The following is a 13,900-nucleotide window of genomic DNA, read 5'->3' on the forward strand; positions in this document are numbered from 1 at the left end:
TAACACCATAAAATTGTCGGCTGCTATTATTTGAAAATAAGACCTTGAATTATTTTTAAAAACTTTAATATTATTCTTTCAATTGTAAAGTAATTATATACTATATGGATATATGGTAGTAGGATTATGTATCAATGAATGAACAACACATTTCAAAAAAATTTTTTTAACTGATGGTCTGGAGACTGCTACTATCAAAATAACTATCCTGAGGGGGAAGTGGTGTCCCCCGGATGCCTTCCATGGGGACAAAGTACTCCATGCATTCGATGACCCCCTTCTTCTCCCTCCCACACAAACCAGGGAGGGGCTGAATACACAGAGTAAAGGCAGAATCACAAATGAAAAGTCCCACTTTCAAATTGTGTGATTCATTTTACAATAGGTTCCTCAAGGGCTTGGCATGCAGGTGTCTCCCTCCTTTCCCAAGGTCAGAGAAAAGGGATTAAGTCTTTCCCATTGGGGAAATGTTGAATTCACACTTTCCTGATTATCCACTAAAAGCTATTATAGGGTTTGATTTCCCTAGACTTCCGGCCACTTTTCAAGGTGTCACCGGCAGCGTGATAATTCAGGGTCCAGAATATCTGTGGTAGGCCTTCCGTCCACAGAGCTTTCAATCCCGTTTCTCCCTGGATCCTCACTGCAGCACACTGAGTGCAAGGAGAAAGTCAGTGTGGAGGCAGAGGTGAGGAGGAATTTGAGTAAGTCTGTCAAAGTCCTTTATAGGGCCCATGTTCTATTGCTGTCCACTTGGAACCTTGACCATACAGCATAGTTTGCTTTTTACTGTACTTCTCCTTTTGACTAACTTATTCAGATATTTTGTTCCACAACGGTGGGGGGGAACCCTTAATTTTCCATATTTCATTAAGTATGCTGTTTCTTTCTCATAAGACAATACGATATAGGATAAGTTTATTTTTTGTTTTTGAATTGCAATTTAAGTTTATTTATTTACTTACTTATTTAAGAGACAGGATGTCACTAGGTTGCCCACTATCTCACTTTGGGCCCAGGCTAGGCCCAAAGTCCTGGGCTTAAGCAATTCTCCTGCCTTAGCCTTCCAAGTAGCTGGGCCTATAGTACATGTCACCATATCTGACTCAGTCTCATACATTTTTTTAAAAATATTTTTTTAGTTGTCAATGAACTTTATTTATTTGTACATGGTGCTGAGAATTGAACCCAGAGCCTCACACATGTTAGGCAAGTGCTGTACCACGAGCCATGACTCCAGCCCTCAGTTCCATATTTTAAAACACCATTAGATGCATATTAATTTCACAGAGCTAGCAAGTCTGAAGTTTGTAATAGTTTTCTTGCAAAGCTGTGTTCTGGTTTATCTTAGATTCAAATTATTTTAGGAATGTTCTCAAGCTATCACCTTATACATCAACAAATTCTCCCTAAATTAGTTATAAAACCCCCCATAAGTACCAAAGATAATATTGAAATGCAGCTATTAAGTACTGATATTATAATAACAACAACATTGGATAATTTCTGTCAAGCACCATATGCCAGGCACTATTCTAAGCACTTTTAATATTTTTAACACTATGAGGTAGAAACTATTACACCTGATTTACAGATGAGGAAAAGGAGGTATGAAGAAGTCAAGAAATTTGCATAAAAGTAGTGTATCAAGTAAATGGGAAAGTCAGGATTCAAACTGAGATACTCATTGCTATTCAATCAGGCTCTTTATTCTTGTTCTGGTTTACGTGCGTGATAGTCTTTATAATTTAGTAAGAAATATGTACTATAAGGACAATTCACTTCACCTGTCAGGAAGAGCTGCTACCCAGTTTTGGAGCTGACAAGGGGCACTGCTAACTTAACTGCTAGATGAAATGAGAAATCATAATGAAAAGGAGAAAATATTTAGTGTCAAATGGTATTAAATATACATATCAGCTGGGCACAGTGGTACATGCATGAAATCACAGCGGTTCAGGAGGCTGATGCACCAGGATCGCAAGTTCAAAGTCAGCCTCAGCAACTGAGTGAGGCCCTTTATCAAAAGAAAGAAAAATAAAAAAGGGCTGGGGATGTGGCTCAGTGGTTAAGCACCCCTGGGTTCAGTTCCCAGTACCAAAAAAGAAAGAAAGAAAAAGATATATACATATCAACATTAAAGGTTGTTATATTTCTCAACTGCTAATGGATAAAGAGGCAGCATGTTTCAAACCTGAACTTTGAGGCCAGACTGCCTGGGATCCACGCTGTCCATCTGTGTGCTTCAGTTTACTCATGAGCACAACGGAGATAATAATACTAATACAAATTGACCTATGTATTATGAACATACACATAACTAACACTGGCAAAGCACTAAGCTCAGTGTCTGGCACATGAATGCTGAATGTTACATTTGAAAAATAAAAGAAGACTCCGATGAAGGAGGAGGAGGAAAGAAAGAAAAGAATCTTAAGAGTTATCACCCTTGCCAGCATTCTTCCCACATAATGCTGTGGGAAGTTAGACTACAATGGAAACCAGGAGAAGTTTCCAGCTCAACACTGTTTATTTTCCTTTCGCCTTAAGATTTGCCACAGTGGGGAAATCTACAGTGGAAGCAAGTTTTAGTTGTGGTCTCAGCTACTGCATATATCTTGGTCAAACCTGGCCTTCAGGATAAACCAACACCCACTGAGGTGGGAACTTTAAAATTATTCTGGTGGACATCAGCCTTGTTGATTCCTGGTGGTAAAGTCATCCTTCTTAATCACTGGCAACAATTCTTCATTGCTGGAACTAAGAGATAAGAGTTTTGAAGGAAAACCTTGCCTTCCTACTTAGAAAAAAAAAAAAAAAGGATAGAAATTATATATCTTCTTGACACACACTGAGCAAAATGAAAATTTAGAGTAAACAGATGAAAAAAGGTCACTTATATTGCTTTTTATAGCTGACATGGTTACAGGGAGTGGACCAATAGATGAGGGCCAAGTGTTTCAGGAAGACTGCTATGTGGAACCAGAAGCAGCCTTCATTTAATGTCTTGGGGTTGAAAGAGTCCCTTTTATAGAAAATGGATGGAAAGAAGGCAGATCTTTAGTTCAGAGTTGAACTAGCTCCTTCCCCTTTCCTTTTACTTCTCCTTGCCCCAGTTTGATCCTACTTGCCTTGAATTCCCACAGCACTGCCCTATGGGCTGCTGAGAAAGATAATCAGCTTCCCTCTCCCCTGCTGATGAACTTGGACTGATGCTGACACAGCCATCTCCTGTTATTGTAATCAGACACTGAACTAACATACCGAAACCATACACTTTGATGTGTTTTGACTAAAACAAACAGCATAAGGGTACTCTCAAGGAGATAGACTTGGAATGCATGGTCCATAAGTCTAGTCTCAAGCCAAAGACAATCTGTTTCAAATATGGAGTCATTCATGGCAGGGGCGGGGTGTTCTGGTGACTGCCACAATAACCCGACTATTTCCACCCAGGCGTCTTACATAGGAACATGTACTTCTTATCTTAATACTAAGGCTGTAGGAGACCTATAAGCATGGACTCTCTCCTTCCTTAGAAAAATCATCTCGGTATTCTGCTTTTTTTTTTTTTTTTTTTTTTTTTTTTTTTTAATTTCATTCTCAGAAGGACTAGATATTTGGAAACTGAAAAGCAAAAACTCTTGGAAAAGCTCTGACTACCTGGGGATGGTACTTACTATAATAACCCTTTACATCCTTTCAAAATCAAAGGAAAGAAAACCTAGAGATGTTGATAAACCCCCACAAGTCCTGGTCTGTGCAATGGAAAGGCTTTCAGTGGGGGCAAGAGGCTACTGGGAACAGGGTGCTCTCCTCAGCTAGCTTATGGCATTCTTCCTAAGGGACGGTCTTATGCAAGTGATTGTAGAGATGCTAGCATTTTAGATTTCCTCCCTCCTGGTTACCCACCCTATCTCCCCAAATAACCAGAGTACAGATATGGTTAAGAGGCTTATGGCTCATCACATGTAAGTAATCTGGGCACAGGAAAAGTTCCACCTTCACTTGTCATTGAGAATATCCTTCTCTATAGCCCTGTGCATCCATATTATCAGAGATCTCAAAACTCATCTACCTTATTCCTCAAAAGAGATGTTTTTACTAATTTCTTACAGAGTCTATTATGTGGGAAGCCATCCTTATTTAGCAGAATCAGACTAGGTTGAGCCATGTGATGCAGAGGCCTGGCTTCTAGGAACTGCTGGGAAGTATGTAGTACTGCGTGGGAGTGGTTCCCTATCTCCTTCTGGAATTTTCCCCCTAAGAGGATGGCTCCCCTAATTCCACCCTATCCTGTACATCACAGAAAAAGCTCCTCTCAGTCCTTACCCCCTTTACCTGTATATTATAAAAAAAAGGAATTGTAAGAGGCGGAATTGTAAGAGGCCAGAGCTGGTATGGCCAGACCTGTCACATCCCCTCTCTCATAAAAAGAGAATTGGCTCTTGTATGTTCATTGAGTAGATAAGTTTTTTTTGGGAATAGATAGAAAAACCACCAGCATCCTCCTCCTGCAGTTAACCCTTTCCTCCTCCTTGTGGGATGTGGCAGAGAGGACCCCCACACTATTACTAATCTCTTAATTAAAAACAACCAAACCTAGACGGATTGCAGAGTAGTTAGAAGGGAGAAGAAAGTAATTCAACCATAGCTCCTAGCCTTTCTTAAGTCTACAGTACTACTAGGCCAAACACTTTAAAACTTTTATATTTGTATTCTTTTTAAGTTTTGTGACTTCTTTCAAGCATTACTTCTGTAATCCCTGACATTTTACTTTTCATGTAGATGGAACTTGACATCAATTTGTTTTCTTTCTTAGAAGGCACTGCGGTCTAATTCTCAGCCAAATACAGGAAATGACACACCTTCCGAACATCCCTCACCAAAGTCAGAAGCAGAATGTAATGCTTTATTATTTTATCTACCAAAATATTTTTAAAAGGCTTATATGTTTTAAAATAGAAGGCTTAAGTTGAGTTCTTAGGCTGAAAGATGACTTGTATTAATGGGATAAAACATCTGTGAGTTGGCATGAGGAAGGGCTTAAGGTTGCCTTCAAATCTTTACACTGAATGATAACTATCTGTGGTGAGAATCATCTCATCGCTACCCAGCTACCTTGTTGCTGCTCAATATAAGAAATGTCATCAAATATAGTCACACTTTTGCTGAATTGTTCTGCATGTCACTGATAATTCTAACAGCATTCCTATGACAATTTCTTTCACTGTGAATTTTATGTTATTTGACAGGAAATTTTAGGTTTTCTATAATCTCCAAGGAAGATAAAGGTGATATTATGCATGAAAGAAGTCTTATGGAAACATGTATTGTGATTTTACTAAATTTCTTGGGAACAAAGAGGTCAAGGAAGGAGGGAGAAATTTTACACATGCATCCAGGAGGGAGACCAACCACTTCCTTTTGCTGTTCCTCGCGGTCAGCAAGTGAGATAATGTTGCTCTTTGTCCTGTTGTTCCATTTTGGCTTATGATAGTATGTGACCAGCTTTTCCATCCTTATCTTTCTTGACCTTTCTGTGATCCATGGCAGAGTTACCTGACTACTTACAACCCCTCTCTCTTCTTGGAACTTCTAGAAACCCCTTGGCATCAGGTTTGCATTCTTTTTGCTTTTGAATTCTTTCTGTTTGGTGATATAAGTCACATCTTCAACATCAAGTCCTCTAACTCCTAAGATCTAAATCTCTTCAGATTTGTTCCTGAGCTCCAAACCTTTATTTTCTTCCTAGAAAACACTTTTGCCTAGAAAGGCAGAATTAGCATACTCAAAGCTCAAGTCCCATCTCTGCACATCCCACCCTTCAACCTGCATCTGCTCCCCTGGTCCAGCACACACTGACTAGGGCCTGCCATTCTCACCTCCTCCGCACCTCAAGGAGCTGGTCAACCGTCCCCTCAATTGTTCACTCTCACATCATCTCTTCTGAGCCTGTCCCTCACTCGCATTGCTGCCTCATCTTAAGCTTTCATCATTTCTTCCCTGGATTTCTGCACAAGAGCCTTCCAACTGGCATCACAGCCTCCAGGTCTGCACTGCCAGCCTTCCCAGCTCAGCCCTCCCCACAGTCACTACTGTCTTGATTCCGTGTGCCCTTGTCTAAAATCATTTGGTTAACACTCCAGCTTATTATGGTAACTGTCAGGTGTGAAATTTGCTTGCTGTTCCTGCCTTACCACCCTCCAAGTGACCACATGTGCTCCAAAACAATAGAAGACATGTCTCATGTGCTCTCATGTCTATGTGTCTCTGCAAATGCAGGTTCCTCATATCAGAAACTCCCTTTTCTCATATTTGCTTGGTTAACTCCTATTCACAATTCCATTTTTCCCTTTCCCTTTTTCTCTGCAGTGCTGGGGACTCAACCCAGGATCTTGCACATGCCCAACAAGTGCTCTTACCACTGAGCTATACCCCAGCCTTCTTGTTCACTTTTCAAGGCCATAGCTTTGAAGACCCACTTTTCTCTAGGAAATCTTCCCTATTCTGATCTATCTCCCTCTTGACTGTTCCCCAAACTACCAGTTGCTGATGTGAGTTAGGCTTCCATACACACTGGGATTTTTATCTTTATCAAAACTCACTATGTGATAGAGTCACTGCTTACTGACTTTCTCCTCCAGCAGTAGGCAGACTGGAGTATATGGAGCTCATCCCTTTATCCCAGGGCTCAGGATGCAGACTCAGTGCTCACTGTGTTTGCTGGGTGAAGGAACAAATTCATAGGGGGAATAGGTAGCGTCTGCTTTACTTGTCTCCCACAGATGCTTTTTCGCCCAAAGCCCTATAACTCTCAATATTCTTTTTTAAGAGGTTTTGAAACACACAGTACATTATCATTATCTATAGTTACCTGACTGTGCAAAAGACCTAGGCCCTATAATCTCACTATGCTTCCTTAAGTGCCACTGCATTTGAGTTTTACTCTTCAGGGGACGCCTTTTAGATGGGAAAAACTACTGGCTTCTTTTAAGAGTATCAGTGTTCTCTGCTAATAAACCGCTCATTTCAACTAGAAGCCCCAAACCTGATCATGACCTTCAAAGTCCTGCCACATTACTGCACCCCACTTCCATGGCCTCTCGGTTCATTATTGAGAAAACAGGGTCTGCTCCCACCTCCTGGTCTTTGAAATGGCCCAGAATGTTAAAATGCTCTTCCTCTAGATAGCCTCCAGATAGTAATGTCTTCTATAGTTACCCCGGAACTTCACACTTCCCTAGAATCCTGCTTTCCATGTTTCCACATTTCCTAGAGTCCTGCTTTCCTATTCTATTTCCCTCCACTGCATTTATCATCGGGCACACCATGTATTCTAACCATTTCTCTCAATAGATGTCAGTGGCCTGTGGGTAGGAATTGTAGTCTGTTTTATCTCTGCTGAACTCCCAGCATCTCATTCTTTGTACATAGCAAGTGCTCAGTGACTGATCTGGCACACTAGATCATGGTTTGCAGGTATTAAAAAATCAACCCGAACAGCAACAAAAAAAGACAACTCAACTCAAAAATGTATAAAAGGCTCAAATAAATTTGTCTCTAAAGAGGTGTACAAAAGGTTAATAAGCCCATAAAAACACATTATTGATCATTAGGGAAATGTAAATCAATCCTATAATGAAAGACCACCTCATACCCATTGGTAAAATCATTATTACAAAAAAAAAAAAAAAAAAAAAAAACAAGAAAAAGAAAGGAAATAACAAGTATCTGCAAGAACCCTTAAACATGTTGGTAGAAATGGAAAAGGGTGCAGCTACTATGGAAAACAATTACCATAAAAATTAAACAGAGTTACCACATAATCCAGCAATTCACTTGCTGTATATGTACAAAAGAACTGAAAACAGTAACTTGAAGAGATATCTGTGCACCTATGTTCATAAAAGTCTTATTCACAATAGCCAAAAGGTGAAAGCATCTCAAGTCTCCATTGACAGATGAATGGATAAACAAGACGTGGGATACACATAAGATGGAATATTATTCAGCTTTAAGAAGGAAATTTAGACTCATGCTGCCACACGGATGAACCTTGATGGCATTATCCTAAGTGAAAAGAGCCAGACATAAAAAGACAAACATTATACAACTTTACTTCTATGAGTTACTTAGAGTGGTCAAATTCATGAAGAAAGAAAATAAGAGTGGTTGTCAAGGGATCAGGGGAGGGAAGAATGGGTGGTTAGTGTTTCAAGTGTACCAAGTTTCAGTTTGAGAAGAAGAAAAAGTTCTGGAGTTAGATCATGGTGATGATGGCATAAATACGTGGATGTATTCAATGCCACTAAACCGTACACCTAAAACTGTACACCATAAAATGACAAATTTTATGTATGTAAACAATTTTATGTATATTAATTCTGTGTACCACACACAAAAAAAGGAAGCACAGTTCCTTCCTGAACTCTCACAAGAAGCCTACTACAAAAGGAAGATACAAGTGAAGCTGCTGAGGCTGAGGCTGAGGCTGAGGAAGGAAATGGAGGCCCAGTCTGCTCAGTGCCTCATTGCTGCCTCCTGGAACATGAATCCCACAGAGATTTAGAACCATCACAGGGCAGGGTCATGGCTGCTACCTAAAGCTCATACACACTAGCTCCACAGTTCTGATGGACAGGAAGATAAACATCACCCCTGGCTCCATTTCTAGGAGAAGCTTAGTTTGCAAAAAGAAAAAATGCCATCACCAACTAGCCTTGGGATGAATGTCCACACTGACTTGTCTTTACAGAGATCACTTTATTTCCTAGTGGCAGGGAAGAAATATTTGAGGAAAGAAAAACACTAAATCACCAACACTTGCACTCCATTATCATTAATGCCTTACATTTTCTGAACCCTTTCCCATAATGACTCAATTCTCAAAATAATCCTGTCAAGTAGGAGTGAAAGGAATTGTATACTCTCCAATTCACAAGTGAACAAATATCTGAAATTCACTGGGGCTTATCTGTAGAGTGACAGAAGAGCTGCCCTTGGGATAATCATCACTAACATTTATTAAGAATTTATTAATTAAGACACTGGCTCAAAGTTTTCCACAGACTATTGCATTTCACACATTTAACCAGCCTGTTAATATTCTTTTTTTATATACTAGAAGAGCAAGGCTCAAATAATAAATAACTATCTCAAAATTAAATCATTGATAAGTGGTAGATTTCACTTACCGTCTTGCCCTAAAGCCTGTATCCTTAGCCATGATTATTCTATCTTGCCCATTAGCACCCTCGAATCTTTGGGACAGGCCTAACACAATGTTTCCTTCAACCTTGCTGCGAGTAAAACTGGTGAATCCCTTGATCACTGTTTTCCAACTCTAAAATGAGCTAGTACTTGTAAAATTAATCAGTACTCTTATTTTCTAAGAATAAATGTAAAAAGACATCATTTTTTAGACTAAGAAGAGATTCCTAGTTCTTTTAAAATTCTATACAATTTTTTGTAAATACCCTTAAGATTACTAGAATAGTCACATTTGGGTTATTCTGTTCAATGTCCCCTGGTTTTCCCACTGAACATCTCTCCATAGGATTAATAATTTGTTGATGGACAGACTGTTAATGATCTGCTGACTGTTCCCCATCCTTTTTTGAGGGATTCTTCAGAACTTTCTGAGGATATGTCTTCTTTATTCTCCAGAAACTGGAGAGAAGAAACATACTTCGCGGTTGATTAATAGTAGGGCATTCAGTCTGCAAGGCCACCCCACGGGCTGCAAGGGCTTTAGGCCAACTGAAACAAATATTAATTTGGAACAGTGTCAGGCACAGGCTCCAGCTGAACAACTCCAATGAATAGGCAATGGGAAAAAAAGGGGCAAAGTCATAGCAGGGCTCTGAGCCAACAGATGGAGGTATTTCCACCCCTTATGAGAAGCTTCTGGATCATTTCTTTCATAAAGGCCTAGAAGTGTTTTCTTTGAAACCACTGAAGATTATGTATACAACTCCTACAGCAAAACCTATATATAAGGATGGTGATTTACTTATTTTGTTAAAAATGGTAATACCAGCTTGCCAAACATGTGCTACCTTCTGCTTGAAATGTGTGATGCCCTGAGCATGGACCTACCGCCCCACTAACTCTGGGACGATGCTTTCTCAACAACACTCCTCACCCTTATTAAGCCCTAACATGCTCTATGTATGTGGGGCTGTATGCACTGTTCCTCTCCCCTGAAAACCAAGGATGGAGGTCTTACCGAGTTCTCCTTTAGCTGAAGCCCTTCCCCATTGGGAAGGGAAGACCGTCTCTTGGAGTTCCTGTTTGGGGTTGAGGTAATGGCCCCTGCTTTCTTCTTCACAGTGAGCACCTCACAGCTGGCTTGGTCTTCATTGTGTGTGCTCTTCCCAGCATTGATAACCCTGGAAAAGAAGCCAGAAAAGCTGATCAGACAGAGTGATGCCCGGAAAGCCTCCATCTCAAGGGTCAGCCAAGGCAGTCTCCAGAGCTGGCGTAAAACTAAAGCACCACTTAAGGCAAAGGACCTTATGGTCTCTATGTTTTATCTTCCTGAATAAACAGATTTTTAAGAAGTGTAATTATATTAGTACTCACTGGAACACTCACTGAAGTTGTTCTGCACTTGGTTCACTTAGGTGTCTTATAGATGTGATCAGCTCCATGACCTATTCTAGTCAAAACACAGGAGGCAATCACTCCTTCAGGTTCATCTGGAGCCTTAACATTTTAGCAGTTCCATCTTATCAACCAACATGGTAGTAATTTAGAACACATTATGAACCCCAAGCAAATAAAGAACCATATTCCACTATGTTGTGACCAGTTTTACTTTACACTCAGGGAAGTGAGTGGGTCAAAAGTGTATTCTTTGAAACATATTATTTTTAGTAACTGGGGATTAGATCCAGGGCCTTGTGCATGCTGGGCAAGTGCTCTAGTGCTAAGCTAAATCCCCAGCTCTTTTTCTTAAAACTTATTTATATATTTATTTATTTAGAGACAGGGTCTGCCTAAGTTGCTCAACTGGCCTTAAACTTATAATCCTTCTGCCTCAGCCTCCGGAGTCACTGGGATCATAGGTATGATACATGGCTATTTTAAAAGCCTCCATCTTTTGTCCTATAGAATAATGCTCATCACACTGGCTATAGGGCAGTCTGGTTTGTATAATAAAGACCCATAATAATGATACCACAGCATGTAGACTTGGCTTTGTTCTAGTTACTAAGCACAGGGATGCTTCAGAACACCACACTGCATCTTCCATACACCTTCTCCTGTCTTAGGTGACTGCAGACTCAACTTTTGGCTTCAGTACTATGATGTTATTAAGCAATTAAGCAGCAGCTAGAATAGATTTCCTGAAAGAGAGCTCTCCTTGATTTGCCATTGGTCGTGTTTTCTTTCTGAAACTTCAACAGGGTCAAAATAGCTGACAGAGTGTGGAGTTCACAGAACTCAGTGGCAAGGAAAAAAATAAAGGGTAGTTTTTGTATTTTTTGTTTTCATTTAAGGTAAGCCAAATGCAAATTCACTCTGTAAGTGTGGTATGTATACTGCTCTATTAATATGGTTACACATCCTCCTACCAGTTAAGTAAAAGATTATCATTCTTGAATGACTTTGAAAAAACGATTCTCCCATAATTGTAGACTCAAATTGTAGATTCAATAAGAAACAGTAGTCTCATGTACCATCTTCCCCCAATGGTAACATTTTATGTAACTATGGTAAAACATCAAATCAAAAAAATCCACGTGGATATAATAGCATCACCCAGACTAAAGACTTTATTCAGATTTCACCAGTTTTTCCATCAAATAGTTTTTAGTACTAAAAATCATTTACCCCTTGTCTGTCCTTGGTAGTGATATTAAACTCCAAAGCTGACCCAACTTCACCAAGAGTTCCCAGAAACCTTACTTAACGCAGGGGAAAGCCAGGGCCCTGGAAGACTGTGACCCGCACAAGGTCACATGGCTAAATGCAGCAGAGCTGTGAACACACTTCTTGAGTCTGGAGCCCTCTCTCTGCCTTAGCTCTCAATTGTGTTATTTTCCTACTGTGCACCTATTCCTGGTGGCACGTGGTTCAGAGGTCTGTGCTGCAGTGACTCATCAAAGCCAGAGAACTGTGAAAGAAAAATTACTGGTGACCTTACTTTGCTGTATCATGTTGAATGCAGCAAAATATTAAGAAGTCGGAAATGTCTATCTAGTAAGAAGATGGCAGCCCTCACCCTGCAAAATCATTTAGTCAGACAGTTGATTATTATCCAGATAAAATACTAACTTAAACATAATTATCAAAATACCAATTTCAAATCAATCCCTTTAAAAAACATATAATTCTTATCATCCCCTACCCTGCCTTTTTTGTAGTGTTGGACTTGAACCCAGGGCCTTGCAAGTGTCAGACAAGTGCTCTTACCACTGAGCTATATCCTGGACCCCTTACCCCATATTTTATATCATCTCAAATTCCATACTCCAGACAACTTTAGTAGAAAAATCTGATTCTTCTCAATTTACTTGGGTTCTCAAAAGTTCAATTGCTATCAACTCAAACATTTTATTTTGCTCTTCAGAGGCAAAATGATCATTTACCAACTGTAAAGGAAATCTTTAATTCATCTAAAAATAAATTGAAGAAAACATGGCTTCCCAAACTGTGGTGTTAATAAACTCAGTACTTTGCATTTGTATCAACAGCTACACTCTCTTCTTGTCTCTTGCTCTAGTGTAAAATCAACACTCCCTTGAGAGCAACAGGTACTTCTCTTTGTCTATACAATACCTGCCTATGATGCTTACTTTGAACACTTAATATGCTGCTGGGACATGAATCATCAAACTTTTGGTGACGTTATTTTCCAATCTCCTACAGAGAAGAAAAACATTTCCCTTGAAATTAAACTAAAGGTAATGGACTGGATGATCAGGAACCTGGGGTCTCTTATAGCAAATACTATTGACTAAACAAAGGAAAGAATCAGAAAATGACCCTGATATTTCCTGATGTGCAAAGAGTTACCTTGAATTTGTTGCAGACTATCTACATGCCAGAGATTATTGGTAGCATCTCAAATGTAGCAATTAACTCATTTCATCCTCTCATCAACTCTATGAGGTAGCTGTCACCATTAGTGCCTTTTTAAAGATAAGCACAGCTAGCAAGTGGCAGAGTTTAGTCAAGTTACTTCTGCAAATCTCAGATCCTTAACTGTACTTCATGAACTAAATTCAACAGATTCTTAAGATTTGTGTGTTGGGTAGGAGAACTTTAGTCACTTAAAGAATTGAGTAATTTGAAGTTAGGATTTAAATTCAGAAGGAAAAAATATTAGAGGACAAAGGGGAAGGAAAGCTACTGCCTCATCAATAGAGAAAGTTTATACCCACTTTTTTCAAATCTGAGAAGAACAGCACATGTCTATCTAGGGAAAAAACAAGTGGCAAACTTACTTAATTCATGTACTACTTTAACCCACGAACCCACCTTCAACTGAACCACCACTAGGTTTTCTTTCTTTCCTTGTAAAAATAGGTGAAAAGAATTTCAAAGACTCAAGAGCCCTATGTGAAGGGACAATAGTTTAACAAGGCTGCAGCCATTTTTCGCCTGCCATTTTGCGGCCGCCATTATTCTGCCCCCATCCCCACATACCATTTTACAACCTAGATTGTTAGCCTGTGAACTTCCTCATCAGTCATTGGTCAGATTGTTATTAGCCTGAGAACTTCCACTACTTGAGAATAGTTCCCCCGCCATTTTCTCTCTCTCTCACCCTTGGACAGACACTCTGCTTGTCTGCTTAATAAAATCTCTTGTGTGAGTTCCCACATCTGGAATGGTTTTCTGGGTGCTTTCATTGGTGCCGTGACTTGGGTGGGCTCTTCTACCACCA

At 39.7% G+C, this 13,900-nt stretch overlaps 1 protein-coding gene across 1 annotated transcript in view; it reads right to left on the reverse strand.

Annotated features, from left to right (window-relative positions):
* Positions 1–13,900, reverse strand: part of Ppm1h (protein phosphatase, Mg2+/Mn2+ dependent 1H) — a 270,376-nt gene that overhangs the window by 161,338 nt on the left and 95,138 nt on the right. Inside the window, exon 2 of the mRNA XM_047548361.1 lies at positions 10,232–10,394. Coding sequence (XP_047404317.1) covers positions 10,232–10,394 — 163 coding nt within the window. The remainder of the gene's footprint in view (positions 1–10,231; positions 10,395–13,900) is intronic.

Source organism: Sciurus carolinensis, chromosome 4 (assembly GCF_902686445.1).
Source record: "Sciurus carolinensis chromosome 4, mSciCar1.2, whole genome shotgun sequence".
Classification (NCBI taxonomy): domain Eukaryota; kingdom Metazoa; phylum Chordata; class Mammalia; order Rodentia; family Sciuridae; genus Sciurus; species Sciurus carolinensis.